The sequence below is a fragment of the Mastigoproctus giganteus genome, chromosome 9 (assembly GCF_048544385.1).
Source record: "Mastigoproctus giganteus isolate SK-2022 chromosome 9, ASM4854438v1, whole genome shotgun sequence".
Lineage (NCBI taxonomy): Eukaryota > Metazoa > Arthropoda > Arachnida > Uropygi > Thelyphonidae > Mastigoproctus > Mastigoproctus giganteus.
This window is the reverse complement of record NC_143583.1, coordinates 94,954,985-94,971,828: the sequence shown is the minus strand read 5'-3', so window position 1 is coordinate 94,971,828 and position 16,844 is coordinate 94,954,985. Positions and strand designations below refer to the sequence as shown.

The window sequence follows — 16,844 nt, the reverse complement described above, 5'->3', positions numbered from 1 at the left end:
TGACAATAATTTCTGAATACTTTTCCAAAAACTCTATAATTCACTTAGCAAAGGATTTCCTGAATTTCATAGAGCTGTGAACCAGTTTATAAACTAGTGACTGGTTTTTTTTTTTGTTTTGGTGACCCAAAAATAAATGCACATAAAAAAAAAAAATTTAATTTTCACTATTTATTTAATCCTATAACAATAAGTCATTTATTAAGTATTCACTTTATAGCCTTTAAATAACTAAGATGAACAATGATATTACTTAACATCACATAACTCTAAATCAGGAGCAAAAAAAAAAAAAAAGCAATTTTAACCTTAAATTTGGTACAAATTCAATACATTTATATACCAGTTTTTGAAGAAAAACAGAGACAAGAAAGTAGTTTCACACTTAAATGTTACAATATATGACATTCACAAATATTGCACATAATAATACCAGGACTACAATTACATATATGTTTTCAAAGGACTGGTGTTCTTTTTTTATTTTATTTTTTTAAAAGAACAACGGGGCTGCAAAACCATACTTGGAGAAATACTATCTTAGCATGTCAATTAGAATAACAACTATATAACCAATGGGAAAAAATGTGCAAATATATATTCAATGAGCAATTAAATATTGCTTAAATAAAAATTCAATCCTGGTACCCTGTTCTTACCTTGTACAATATGAAAGGATGACAATGTCACACTTTCATTAAAGAACAATCAACAGGAGCAGTGTGAGAAACTAAAGAGGTATAAATTTTATCTATAATTTTATATATATATATATTAAATGTTCTACATATGGTTTGTTCTTAACACGAGCATTTTAAACTACGTTTTGTTTTATCTATCTTACCTTACAGTTCAATTTTTTTGACAGCACCAACTATTTTTCAAAAAAGATGTACAGAAAATAACTAAAATGAATTAATCTAATAATCAGTTAATTTATAGCTAGAGTCTTGCACACTTTAAGAATGGTCTGTTTATATTTCAAAAAATAAAAGATCTGATCTGAAGATTACATGAAACAAAAAATTGGTTATTAAACAATTTTTTCTGTTTAATATACAAAGGGGTTCCTGCAAATGCAGGAAATTGATTACTGCTCGATACTCCACTTTGTCAACAATAGCCTCAGATTCCGGGCTCCACCTTTGGTGTATGATCACCTACAGGAATAAAATTTCACGTGTTAGTTACTGAATGTGTAGACAACTTATATTAAAAATGGCATCTTCCTACTGATGTTTTATCTAGGTCGGGGTACGAACTTTTTGATACCCCCTCATAGTAACTAGATAACTTCATTACTATACTCCTTCATTACATCTGCTTTCCTCTAAGATTGAGCACCTCATATCAACAGTTTAACTTTACCATTTTCCCATACAAACTCAATTGCCACGTGCATCTTTTTATTTATTTATTTATTTTGTTATCACAAAACTCTTTACAGTTATTCCTATTGTTCACATCCTCCACACAGCAGTTTTATCAAAATGGCAAAGTATAAACTGTCATCATCTTCTCATTATAAGCATATATTTTTCAAATATAATTAATCATTTCTTATTTCTCAAACAAAAACAATCATTTAATGATTATTTATATTTGAGGAATAATCATAATCATTTTGTGACATACAGATGTGTGCTTTTAAATAGACAACTGTAGTTGATTCTTTGGGTTTAACGGCGCAAGGGCAGCTAGGCCATAATGTACCTAAACAACTGTGCCAAAGCCTTTGTAAAAATAAAATATCATGTCCATAATCATGCAATAGTCTTTTTTTTTTTTCTGAAACATATTAATCCCAATTTTACAGACTTCATCTGCTAGCCCTGTCACAAAAACTCTAGAAAATGCATTCCAAAATAACAAATAATTTAAAAAAAAAACAATTTCAATATTTCTTCAAGCTATTTAGCTCCATAATTAAACTTATCAAGATGTTTCTGGAGAACTTTCTTCCCCTTATCTCAGCGAATGGAGAAAATATATAACGGTTTTATAATAGGAATATTAATACATATACTTAAACACAAAACTATAAATGATAATGATGAAAACTCAAATGTAACTTTGGAAGAAACAGTTCTCTGAAGTGTTGTTTTTCTATATAGAAACAGAAACAGTGCATGCAAAAATTTAAATAAATTTAACAAACCAAAATCACTAACCTTTTTTGAACTATAAGATTAATGTTACGTAGTGCAACATACTGGACCTCTGCCTCACTGGATAACAGAGTTACAAGCGGAGGAGCAAGTTTCTTTGTTAAAGCAGTAACAAATTCTGTGTCAGGAGTCATCATTTCCATTAACTTCATCAATACCTAAATATCCAAAATACATTATTAATCATTTTTTTCACCTAACAGTTATAATTATATCTCCATATTTTTTACCTCAGCTATGCATATTCCTATTTTATATATAAATCTCTCTATAAGGGAAAAGTTCAATTAAACATATTATACAAAACACTAAAAAGATAATTATTATAATGTTACATTTTAGTGCTGATCTGTAAAGGAAAAAACACTCTTTGATCAAGTTTATAATAAATAATATGCTGATGGAGGTAATATTAAGATCATACTGGACTCCTGAATTCAGGTATGAACAATTTCCATGGAACCATTCCCAGTTATCTGACATCCACTTTCTACACTGACAATGGCATCTTCATTGCCATCTTTAAACTTTTTACACTAATTAATAAAAAATTTTGCTTATGCTACAGGAGGGCTACACAGAATCATGCACTGTGAATAACTTTTTAGAAAAAAGTTGACCACATTAGCTCTCTACGATCCCATATTCTTGTTCTAGATTTAATCTCATACTCATAAATATAGTTTAAAATCTGAATTGGATCGCTTTCAGAATTTTCCCAGCATCATTAGCATTAGCATTAGTAGAGGCATTTGATGCAAGAAAGCAAGCTTATGCAGCATCAGCCAAAAAAAAAAAAACCCACTTCCACTTCACCCCTCTGTTCGTTCAAAATACCTGTCCAGCTGAGCCTTAAACTTATTTAGGCTATCAACTTCCACCACAAGGGATGGAAGTCTGTTCCACCAACCAACCACCCGCTGGCTAAAGGCAAATTTCCGCACGTCTATCCTACATCTGTCTTTCCTCAATTTGAATTTATGCCCTCTCAGGTGATTTTTCTGAGCTAGAGGAAGAATCCCATCAGCATTGAGCATGCTTAAACCATTCAAGGCTTTATACACCTCTATCAGATCACCTCGCTGGTGCCTAGTCTCCAGACACTGTAATTTGCAAAACTTAAGCCTTTCTTCGTAAGAGCACCCCTTTGTTCCATCATGAAAAAGTTTTCCATCACAAAATATTTCCTTTCACCCTTTAAAAAAATTATCACTCAGTTTTATAGCATGAAGAAAACCGTGTATTACTTCCTAATCTGGTAATAATCAGAAGAATAATTAATCTAATGCTTGTGAATATTAGGAAGAAATACACATTGTTATCATGCCCTATAGGCTGACAATAAGTACCTGCCCAATTCCTCCTAAAATTTCCCTACACTCTCAAGCACAGCAACCCCTGGGAAGTAATTTATTCCAGTAATCAATCATTTGTTGGCCAAAGGCATATTCCTGAAATCCAGTCTATCAGTACTCTCCTTCAGTTAAAATTTACTAATGACTGAATCTCAAGTGGAAAACAGACATTTTGACAATTATTATAAGTGCTTTATTGATATTCATTTCTTAAAATAATTGATTTTGTAAAATAAGAGTTGGTCTTAGGATGAATTTAAAACACTGGATAATTAATTCTAAAATAAACTTTTAACATGTTATTCTAGTTTTTTATTACAATTTCTATATCTCCATACTGGTTCAAAATTTAAAACAGTTTAAATTGTGGAAACAAGGCTAATCATGTGGCTTTGCATAACCTCTTCATAGAAGAATAGTTTTTGAAATAATTTTGAGGTTTTTTTTTTTTTTTTAATAATTATACTAAACAGTAGTTAATACATAGTTTGAATTCCTGTAGTCATGTAGGTTATTTTATTTTTGTATTTAGATAAGTATTTGGAAAGCTTAACATTCTGATAGCCTTTGTCATCGATATTTTTAAAAGGAGCTTCATAACTTTCGTTCGGTAGCTTAAATTTAACTTCACTAGCGGTTGAAGTTTAGTTAACAGTTCAATTTCTGCAATACTTTGTTAATTTAAATTCTGTAATATATTGTAAATTTAAATTTTGTAATCTTTCTAAAATTCAAATTTTACCTAAATAATGGCTGTTACAAGATGCACTTACAATACAAAGTCCAAGGACATTGCGATTCAGACGGAAATGCCTGCGGGCATTTCCAGTGTGAGTCATGAGTTCATCAATTGTATAGCCTGCAGCATGTATTCTAAGGTTGGTTAGTAGACAAAACTAGCTCAAATGACAATTCTTTTCTTTACACCCAATGAAAGGAGTGTGCTGATCTCAAGTTAGAACTTGGTGCATTATGAGAAGAATTTGAGTCACTGAAGAAAAGGATACTTACATACCCTAAAACAAATGTAACTCAACAGGGACTCAAATATCTCTTGACCTGCCAAATGACGTACCCCTGATTCAGGTTGCAGAAAAGAATAGTCAAGTGCATACTACTCTGGTTGAAGGTGATTTAGTTTTATTGGGAAACTCTATTGTCAACAAAACGAGTAACATTATTTGATGCTGAAAATGTCTTTAGAGGGATTACCTGAATTTTGTGCATTACAAAAAAGTGTTACAAAAAAAATTAGAAAAAAGGGTTACGAAAAAAGGTGGAATAACGTAACATATAATACAAAGTCCATTATTCATGTTACATCATATAACATTCTCCAAATGAATTGAATTTCAACACAGAAGAAGTCCTCTGCATTGAAATTTGATATTATGATTAAATAATTCTCCGAATTGTTTAATCATTATAATATATGTGCATCGAATGGTTTTGTATATCCCGCATTCCCTACCCATTTACTTCAACTAAATTTGGTTACAGGGGATTTCGCTAGTATATTGTAATTTCAATGTAACAGAGAAATTACAACCAAAGAATTACTGGGTACATAATGATGATACATTTTTTTTTCAATTGTAATAAAAACAGGTGAACTAGAACCAGGATGTGTTTGCCAGGAGCAACAACTGATGATGTTACTAACAGACTGTCAGATTTTAAGGAGGGCTAAAAAGGGCATTATTGTTCATGTGGGAACTGACAATATTAAACAAACACAACCTGACTGTTTGTTAGATAAATATACGACCGTGAAGGAAAAAAATGCTGCCAGTTAGGTCACGATGTGTATGTGTCTACAAGTCTACAAGATAGGAGAAATTATATGCTGAAAGCCTTGAGAATTAACTCAAGGCTCTAAGGGTACAATTTTTTATCAGCACAGTCCACACTTGTAGATAGAAGGAATCTATTTTGTAGAGATGGTATTGATTTGAACAAAGGTGATGCAAGGATTTTTGCCACTGAAGACACCTTATGGATCAGGAACTGTTAGTTAGGAGGGAGAAGGGTAATATAACACCACATTTATCTGATGATATGGGTTAAAGTAATGCTTGCACTTGCCTCAAGGATTCTTATTTGTTGCTGCAACAGCCAATGTTGGCAAGATCTTCTGAGAGTAGCAATGTTTCAAATGAGCAAGAAGATAAAGCCTAAATAACTTCAAGGGGTGTGTCAGGGTAGAAAACTATAGAAAGATATTTAGTCGTAATTGTGTCTATAGTAATGTCAGTAGTGTTGTCAATAAAATGGCTTAATTCGAATTCTTGGTTAGGACAACTAATGCTGATATAATAGGGCTAACAGAAACGTGGTGTCACTCGAAAATTGGGGATGATGAGTTCCACTACAGTATGTATGACGTATATAGGAAAGATAGGGAAGACAAAAGGGTAGAGGGATCACACTTATTATCAAAAGCAGCCTGAATGTGAAAAGGGCTTTTGCAGAGTCTAAAGGTACATCTGCCAGCATAGAATCTGAGTGGTGTTTGTTAGTTGGAAGCAATGGTATAATGAGAGTGGGAGTAATCAACAGACCAGAAGATTATGAAGAGTAATACAAGAGTCTCTACATGCAGATGGAATGGGCAAGCAAATGTGAATGTCTTATTATGTGTGATTCAATCTGCTCCAGATTGATTGGAATAAGTGGGAAGGAAACTCACCATGGAGAGAAAATTTTTACAATAAACTAGATGATTATTATTTGTACCAGCATGTTAGAGAAAATACCAGAGGTGAGAATATTCTTGACCTCATCATTACTCATGAATTAGATGACATCACAGGACTTAAGTACAGAAACCACTAGCAGGAAGTGATCACACAGTCCTCTCCAACAAGGGTCAGTTCTTGGACCATTGTTTCTGATTTTCATAAATGAAATTGACACAAAGGGATAGAAGGTGTGAGTTCAAAATTTGCAGGCAACTTAAAGGTTGGTAGAGTCATTAATGATCAGTGCCAAGCAACACTCCTTCAGGATGACTTGAACAGACTTCAAAAATGATCAGAAAAGTGGCTATGTTTTAATGCAGCAAAATGCAAGGGTTTACATTAATAAATTACACTTGGTGGGGCTGAATTAAAAAATAAATTACACTTGGTGGGGCTGAATTAAAAACAGTAGAGGAAGAAAGTTATCTGGGAGTTATAATATGGGCAGATATGAAGTTTTTTGAGCAGTATGAATAGGCAGCCAGGAAAGTCCATGTTATCCTATTGTGATTTATCAAACATTATCCTGTAGAGATAGGGAAAAAAATTGGTATTTTCTCATCTTTAAAGGGTCCACAGACAGGAAACTCCCATGGTGAGATCAGCAAAAGGGAAACTGTACAAGGAAAGACTCCAATTATGTGGGCTACAGAACTTGGCAACCAGGTACCTGAGAGGTGACCTGATTGAGGTTTATAAGGCTCTGAGAGGGGTAAGGTAACAAAATAAATGAAGGCAGAATTTTCACTGTTATAAAGAATTCCAGAAATAGGGACCATATTTTCAAATTACATGGGAAGAGGTTTAAACTAGATTGTAGAAGTTAGGAAGTTTTCTTTTAGCCAGCGGGTCATTGATTACTGGAACACGCTACTTCCATAGGTAGTTGAGTCTGACAGTCTGAAAAAATTCAAAGGTCAACTGGATAGTTACCAACATCAGGAGGGAAGTGCATAATTTGCTGTTTCTTATTTATTATTATTTTTTATTTTATTTTATTTTTTTTTTGGCTGGTGCATCAAAAGCTGTGGCTTCTTTGCACTATTTGGCTAGTACATATACAAATTATTATAAGTGCCTTATTAATGTTCATTTCATAAAATAACTGATTTTCTAAAATTACAAATTGGTGTTTTAGGATGATTTTAAAACATTTTGAATAATTAATTCAAAAAGAAACTTCTAACATGGTGTTCTGGTTTTTTCTTACTATTTCCATATCTCCATACCTGTTTGAAATTGGACTATATGTTGCTATGAAGTTTTTTGCTTAAAACCATGCCACCCCTGAAATCTGGCAGATTCCTCCTGGGACATCCAGTATAATATGATTAAAACCTCCTTCTCCCTACATGCAAAAAATCCAGCAAATCATTGAAAGGATATGTCAATTCACGGCTGACTTCTTTTAACATGAAAAACTTCATGTGCACTTGTATCAATGCCCCTAAGCTTTTCTCATCAGTTACTGGCTTTAACCCTCACCACCACAATCCCATAGGCTACCCTTGAATTATTAGCTTTCAAATGAAGGGCATTTAGTAGCATTATACCATAATTGTCACCTCATTGACCATTCATGTAGCAAGTCTATATTATTTAAAGGATTGCAGTCTGGCAACTGTCATTCACCACTATCCCCACCAGTTTATCATTGCAAACTTTTACAGCATGTCCTGAATACCTTCCTCAATGTCATTTAGAATATCAAGAACAAGATTGGACCCAGAAATAAACTTTAGTGGATCTCACTACAAACTCTGGTTTATCCTACAGCATTACCACTTTATAACTACCCTCTCCTGTATTTCAATGCTTGTTCCATCTAAGGATCTTACTTAAGAGCCCAGCTTTCTCCAATTCATATAATTGAAAACACGTGATGAAGCATGTCAGAACATGTGTCTGTAGGCAACACATACGAGGGGGTATCAAAAAGTTCATACCCTTACTTAGAAATAATAGCCCTAGAAAGGTGAAACTTCACAGAAACTTTAATCCTTTTCTATGTACTCTTGATGTATAGTAACCCATTTCGCCATTTATGGATTAGTTGTTTAATTCCTTGATCATAGAGGTCCACACTTTTAGCCTGAAACAATGATTCCACTTCATTGATGACTTCCTGAGATGAATCAAAGCAGTGTCTATGCAATGGTTTCTTCATTTCTCAAAACAAGAAGAAATCTGACAGTGCTAGGTCAGAAGACTAGGGTGGGTTCACCCTAAAAAAAACATCCGCATTACAAAAATCCAACAGTTGGCAAGAATGCTGCATTCGCCATTTCTTGCAAAGGCGTAAGCAATCTTGGAACCCATCATATGGAGACTTTAAACATGTGAAGACGGTCATGTAAAATGCTGTGGGCAGACCCATAACTAATTCCCACTGCATTTGTGATGAAATCAATTGTCACACGTCTGTCACTCAGCACCAGCTGCTCAACCTTTGCAACCATCTCATTGTCTGTGGATGTTGATTGCCTTCCTTCTCTTGGCTCGTCAAAGACACTTGTACAACTGCACTGGAACTCCCATTTCCACTTTTTTTTACATTGTGTCATAGGATGGACAATTCTGCCCATACACAGCTTTCATTTCTTCATCAATTTCCTGAGCTTTCTTACCCTGGAAATGCAGGAACTTGATCATTGCTCGATACTCCACTTTGTCAACTATAGCATCCTTCCTCAGATTCCGGGCTCCACCTCTGGTGTATGATCACCTATGGGAATGAAATTTCACATGTTAGTTACTGAATATGTAGACAACTTATATTAAAAACAGCATCTTCCTACTGATGTTTTATCTAGGTCAGGGTACAAACTTTTTTGATACCACCTTGTATAATAACCCCACAGAAGAAACATAATAAAATCAGTTTCATCATTTTCTTTTAACCTCATATTAAAATGTATGGGGTTAAAGGGTGATTAATGAATGTATTGTGCAAATTGTTTTTTTTTTAACATGGCATTCTTCAATTTTGAAAGGAATTAAGAAAATCGCAATGAAAAGCCATGTATACTTGCTGAGGCTAGTTTATTTCTTCTACCAGCACAATGCTCATTTGAAGGACATGAAAATTTTAAAAGAAAACTATAAAAACTGAAAACCTAAATATGAGCTAACCATTAAAACCTAAATATGAGCCAACCAAAATATTAAAAGAATTTCATGCACTGGGACTTCCTTCTCTTCTTCAATAATCACAAAGCTTATAAATGAAAGAAAGAACAATACATTTCAATAATCCATAAATCTCTCTCCACTGAGCTGGGATGAGAGACTGTGGCCATATGTGGCTGAGCTGTGCAGTACCTACTAAGATGAAGACCTAAAAGCCAAAAGAAGAAAAACTTTGAAATAAACTAGCAATATATATCAGGATAGTACCCTCCTGATGGACTACTGAATCAGAAATTTTGAAACAAAAATATTTAGTTGAATCAAAAGTACAGACATGTGAAAGCTACTGGCACTATTAGTGTTATAATGACTAAATAATATAAGAAAATGGACTTTTTCACCTCTACAAAAAAAAAAAAAAAAAAAAAAACTCAACAGCTCCAATTCTATTTTTAACTTTACCAAACTCTCCACTTTGACCACTGTTACAGACAGATAACTTGCTTCAATGATCTACAGCACACTGCCCAAAACTAAACTTCATGAGATCCAGCTTTCAGTTACTCCCATAAATTTTGTATTTGTGTCCCTAGTTCTTATCTCTTCTAACAGTGAAAATATACCTCCCTCATTCATTTTATTGTATCTTTTCTAGAAACTCTATGTCTTCCAGGTGTGACCTCCAAACCTGAATACAGTATTCTAAATGTGGTTTCACCATCATCTTATATTAATGGGCAATGACATTCATTATTTCCACTTGTGATGGTCCTATGTATAATAGACAAAACACCAAGTGCCTTCCTAGCCACTTGTTTACACCTCATGGAAATGTCTCACTGAATCATATGTTTGTTGTTTGTTATTTGGTTTTTAGGAGCATTAGCAACTATGGCCATATTGCTCCAGGGATATGCGGTGGTCATTCCCTGACCTTTCCGCATCCTCCGTATTTGGTGGTCACGGGCTTGAACCCTGGTCTAATCAAGAAGTGCATGCTACGCACTGCTGCTCCTGCCCACCTGGCTATGGAGGCGCCACTGAATCATATGCCCTAAGTCTTTTTCAACCTAAATTACTTTTAATTCCACTCTCCTCCTAGCTTAAAAGTAACTCTCAGATTTCTGTTCTTCAGGTAAAAAAGCCTTAAATTTTAGTGCCATTTTTCAGACACTTTTGATTCACATCATTTATGAAACTGATCTAAGTCATTTTGCCTTAGATCAATTGCACAAAGTGGTTAACAACCAGATCATTCTAGTCATTAACCAACCTTCCTACCTTTAAATTATCAGAAAACTTTGAAAGCTTCCCCTACACTCCCTCGTCATCATAAGGAAGATGAGAATCCTATTCCATCTGAAGCTGATGAAATCCTCAGAATGTAGTTTATAAAATGTAACTTTTTGAGGCTTTCCTCCTTTTGACTTTAAGCCTTTAATTCAAGTAGGCATTTTGCAGTTTAGGCATAGACTCGCTACCTCTCAAACTCAGCCCAATGGTGGGATTTAGAGTGCTATGTTCCTCCTTTTGTTCACCGAGAACATGTGAATCCTGATAAGATGAACCTTCTGTGGACTAAATTCAACTTTTATAAATTCTTTTTTTGCAACACTTAAAAGATCTATTTTTCTGTGTTTTATCCACAATCTTTGCTTTAATATTAGGTCATCTACAAATGACAATCATCAAGGTAATACATCACAAAAAAGCATGTCAACTATTACAATGAACAAAACTGAATTCTGCTAATTCCTGTGGTACATCAGCTTTGATATCAAAATACTCACATATCCTTATTGTGACTATCAATGTAATCTTTGTATTTTGCCCTAATTTTTTTCAGCTCCTGCTCTGTTACTCCTTTCTTTTTAGTTCAAGATATCTTTAGGTAGGTACTCTGCTATATATAGCAGTGGCACAGCAGAAGACTCGCAGAGACACTGCATATGAATTTTACACCTAAAGAAAAATATTATTATAAGTTTTGCTGTAATAAGTTGTTCAGAGGGGGGAATCCAATTTTATGACATACAACTGTTGTTATGCCCTATCAAGTGCTACAAAACATGTACTTGTATTTTATAAGAAACTGATTCAAATAATGTAAAAATCTAACACAGCAATAATAAAAGTTGCCAATTTTTACTAGAACAATGAATGCAAATACTGCATATAAAATAAAATTACCTTTACTGCAGATAACACTACAGCGGCATTAGCATGAGCAAGTCGAGGAGTTACCCTTTCACAAATACTAAAAAAAAAAAAAAAAAAAACTGAAATAAATAAAGAATTATAAGAGTAAAATAAACAAAAAAAAATTCACACATATGATACATAAATTACAAGCAATCATTCCATGTCTTCCAAGAAAATAGGACCGGTCTTGAAAATAAGTAGTGATGAGAACCAGCAATTCTGTGTTTTTCTTAAATGTTTTGCTATAAACAAATTGATATATTACAATGACAGCCAAATGGATGCTTTAAGGAAAAATCTGACTCACATAAAGGATTTCAGCCATCTTGCATGCATAAAATATTATATTTTATAATATAAAATATAATATTTTATATTATATTATGAAAGGTTGCTTTCAATTTGGGTCTTCAAAGAGACCTGAACAGATGGAACTTTTCACCAATCCTTTTAAGACAGAATCACAACCCTTAAAATTCACAGTTGGAACTTTTGCTACATACAAAGCATTTTTTTTTTTTTTTTAATTTTCATGTAATAAGTAAAAAATTCAATTTGGGAACTTTGACAATGTTCCTTTAAATAGATGGACAGTGAAAATTTATTTGATTTTTTTGCATCAACTCTTTTTTTAAATAATGCTTTTGTACAGGCAACTACGGTGGTCTGAGACAGTATTTAAACTCTATATGGTGGGACCAACTGATGATGTTACCAACAGCAAATTCAAAATGGGAGGCATTCAAAGAATTCATCTTGGAAGCTACTAGGCTTTACATATCAACTAAGAAATATTGTTCAAGCTTTAGAGAATGAAAAGTACCTGGGGGAAATTGGTGTGGGCAGATATGAAGTTTAATGAGCTACTCTTGCAGACGGTCTACAAGAGTAGTTCATGGTGTCTTGTCAATGATATACAGGAATTTTTCTAGCAGGGATAAGGAGGTGATTATCCCCTTGTATAAGGCAATGGTCAGGCCACACCTTGAGTACTGTATATAGGTCTGGAGGTCTCATTTTATGAAAGATGTAGAGCTGTTGGAAAGACTACAGAGAAGGGAAACAAGATTAGTGAATGGAACGAAGGGTTGCTCTTACGAAGAAAGGCTTAAGTTTTGCAGATTACAGTGTCTGGAGACTAGGCATCTGTGAGGTTTGTTTGTTATTTGGTTTTTAGGAGCATTAGCAACTAAGGCCATATTGCTCTGGGATATGCAGTGGTCATTCCCTGACCTTTCCGCATCCTCCCTATTTGGTGGTGACGGGCTCGAACCCCAGTCTAATCAAGAAGCGTGTGCTGCGCACTGCTGCTCCTGCCCACCTGGCTACGGGGGCGCCGCATCTGTGAGGTGATCTGATTGAGGTGTATAAAGCTTTAAATGGTTTGAGCATGCTCAATGCTGACGGGATTCTTCCTCTAGCTCAGAATAATCACCTGAGAGGGCATAAATTCAAATTGAGGAAACTCAGTTGTAGGATAGATGTTTGGAAGTTTGCCTTTAGCAGCGGGTAGTTGATTGGTGGAATAGACTTCCATCTTTTGTTGTGGAAGTTTATAGCCTAAATAAATTTAAGGCTGAGCTGGACTGGTATTTGGAACGAACAGAGGGATGAAATGGGAACGTTTTTTTTTTTGGTTGACGCTACATAAGCTTGCTTTCTTGCATCATATGCCTCTACTAATGCTAATGCTAATGCTAATATTCTATTTGTCCCATTAAGTGATGCATCGAGAGATGTGCAGGTTACAATAATCTGAAAAAGAGAGTATAATAGTGGCTAATTTCTAAAGAAGACTGGAAATGAGTACAAATATTTTTTTTGAGGGCATATAATTAATACTGTAATGTTTTATAAATTTTATGCAATACATAAATATATTGCTATAGTAGCTGGAATAATGTAGTATTATTACTATTATTATTGTACTAGCAATTCCCAGTGTTACTATGGTAGTAGTAAGTATTCAGGCATAGTAAACTGAACTTATGCCTTTAATTAGAACAGCAGAGCATATGCTGCAGAGCAGTGAAGATGACTTGGCTTGGAGGGGGGGGAGGAGAAGGGGTTGAACTGGCTGCAGTAGTCTTCTGATATGTTTCTGATAGGATGACTGAGTGGGAGAAGACAGAGATTGGTAATCAATAGGCACTGCTATTCGTGGACTAATGTTATTAGTTGAGTCTCACAGGGTTCGGTGTTGGGCACATTGTTTTGTATATTTATTAATGATATTGATGAATGTATATCAGGCTTAATGTCCAAGTTTGCAGATGATGCAAAAGTTGGCAGGGTTGTTAACGACAGTAATGACAATATGCTATTGCAACAGGATCTAGAAAAGTTGGGCAGATGGGCTGAGAGTTAACATTGACAAATGCAAAATACCACATATGGGTAACAATAAGCCCAGAGAAATGTACCGTGTGGCACTACACTCAGGGTAGCGGAGAATGAAAAAGACCTGGGGTTAATTGTGCAGTCAGATATGAAGTTTTCTGAGCAATGCAGACAGGCTGGCAGAGCAGGTCATGGGGTCTTGTCAATGATATACAGGAATTTTGGTAACAGTGATAAGGAGTTTATTATGCCTTTGTATAAGGCAATAGTCAGGCCACACCTTGAGTACTGAGTGTGGGTCTGGAGGCCTCATTTTAGGAAGAATGTAGAGTTGCTAGAACAAGTATAGAGAAGTCCCTCACCAATCTTGTTGGCAACAAGATTGGTGAAGGACTTAAGTTCTGCAAATTGCAGTGTCTGGAGACTTAGGCACCTGCGAGGTGATCTGAAAGAGTGTATAAGGCCTTGAATGGTTTGAGCAGTCTCGATGCTGATGGGATTCTTCCTCTTGCTCAGATTTCGAACCTGAGTTGACAAACTCAAATTGGGGCAAGACAGTTGTAGAATAGATGTGTGGAAATTTGTCTTTAGCCAGCAAGTAGCTGATTGCTGGAACAAACTTCCATCTGTCATTGGGGAAGTTGATAGCTTAAATAAATTCAAGGAACTGGACAAATGCTTGGAGTGAATTGATGAGGGAAATGAGAAGTGTCATTTTTTTCTTTTTTTTTTGGCTGATACTGTATATGCTTACTTTCTTGCATCATATGCATCTATTAATGCTAATGTATGCAGACCAAACTGTAGCTGTACATAATGATACAGAAGATGCCTGTGCGTGCTAGGTAAAGAAAGAGTGAAGAAATTAAATAAATTTTGTTTTGTTGGAGAACTCAAGTGCACGAAGAAAAGGATCATTCTCCTGAATGAATAAAATCAGGGGCTTTATCAGGCACTCAGCTACCATAATTAATGTTAGAGCCTACCCTCATGCATCTGAATGAACAGCCGCATCACCACAAGGAGGATGCACTGATTTTACAGGAAGCAGTTATCCTCGATGAATCTATTGTAGGGAAAACAATTTTTATCCAAACATTTTTTATCCAATAAAGATATAAGAAATAGAATCAGGATATCTACTTGGTGCAGAATTTTATGATACCATAGCGCAATTATCTTTTACATGTATAAAAGATGATGCCGTTGTACATGTTGATACTAATGATGTTTAGCAAAAGCAATACTAATCTTATTAAAGGACAGTGTTAAATTAAATTTAGCTTTGCATCACATATGGCAAAAATGGTGGTTTAACATTAAATCTAACAAAGATTATTAGTAGTGGCAAATTATGCAAGAATGCAAACATTCAAATTATATCAGCCTTTACAAAACAAAACACTTTCCACATCACCTGTTTCAGTCCTCTGATAATTTGTCTAGCTCCTTCATAAATTTATTAAATCTACCCACTTCCACAGAACCAGATAGAAGTTTGTTTCAACAATCAGCTACCCACTGGATGAAAGCAAATTTCCACACATCTATCAGGCAACCATGCTGAGTCAATTTATGCCAATTTGGCTGAGCAAGAGAAAGGATGTCATAACCATTTATGCTTACTCAATCCATTCAAAGCCTTAAACACCTCAATTAGATCTCTTCACAGGTGCCTAGTTCCAGATGCTACAATTTTCAGGACTGAAGCCTTCCTAAAATGAGGCATCCAGACCCATATGCAGTATTCAAAATGTTGCCTAACCATTGCCTTATACAATTGAATAATCACATCCTTACATGCTGAACAAATTCCTATATATCACTGACAAAACTCTGAGCTGTCTGGCAGCCTGTCTGCACTGCTAAGAGAACTTCACAACTGACTGCACAATTATTCCCAGCTCTTTTTCATTCTCTACTATCTTGAGTATGATACTATATAGTTGGTATATTATTCTAGGATTACTGCTATTCATATGCAGTACCTTGCAGGTGCCTCCGTAGCCAGGTGGGAAGGAGCAGCAGTGCATAGCACACACTTCTTGATTAGACCGGGGTTCCAGCCCGTCACCACCAAATACGGAGGATGCGGAAAGGTCAAGGGAATGACCACCGCATATTCCCGGAGCAATATGGCCTTAGTTGCTAATGCTCCTAAAAACCAAAATAACAAAAAAAATAACAATAACCTTGCATACTGTGTTAAACTTCAGTTACCACTTCTCAGCCTATCTGCTTAATTTTTTTAGATCTTTTGGCAGTAGCATACCCTGACTCCTGAAATTAACTACTATGCCAACCTTGGAAAACTAACTTGAAAGATATTAAACACAATATGCCTTCACCAATATCATTAATAAACACTGAAAACAATAATAGGCCCAACATTGAACCCTGGGATACTCCACTAATAACAATCGGGAGAGCAGCCAAAGAGGGATTGATATGTTATTATCATCAGCTCAATACCAGCATTTTAGACTTCTCAGTAGTAGTAGCAGAAATTTAAAATGCTGACAGAGCACATCAAATGTGTGAGCATATAAGAGTGCTTCCCGGTAGCACTCTGATACATTCAGACTTCCTTGGCTGTCATCACTGGAAGAATATCCATAACCAACTTCAGAAACCAGTAATATAAAACATTAATAAGTGTTACTAACTCAAAACTTTCATACTATAAATGAATAAAATACCTTTGTGCTTCTCTTTCATCTTTAGGAGTGTAATTAGCTAAAGAATCCAATATAAACACCTGACCCCATTCTGTGCATTCATTTAAGGCAGTCAGCAGTTTATTAATAGTTTGTGGATTCAGCTCAATTAGGGTCTGGCCACTACTAGAAGTTTCATTGATTTCAGACAAAGCTGCAACAGCATTAGCAACAACCTATAATTTAAAACAA

The 16,844-nt window shown here is 34.9% G+C and overlaps 1 protein-coding gene across 1 annotated transcript in view; it reads right to left on the bottom strand.

Moving 5' to 3' along the window:
• LOC150080558 (AP-1 complex subunit beta-1-like) overlaps positions 1–16,844 on the bottom strand; it is a 161,785-nt gene that overhangs the window by 126,475 nt on the left and 18,466 nt on the right. The window contains exons 4-6 of the mRNA XM_090381498.1: positions 16,635–16,828; positions 11,584–11,650; positions 2,172–2,326 (exon numbers count right to left, since the gene is read on the bottom strand). Coding sequence (XP_090237624.1) covers positions 2,172–2,326; positions 11,584–11,650; positions 16,635–16,828 — 416 coding nt within the window. The remainder of the gene's footprint in view (positions 1–2,171; positions 2,327–11,583; positions 11,651–16,634; positions 16,829–16,844) is intronic.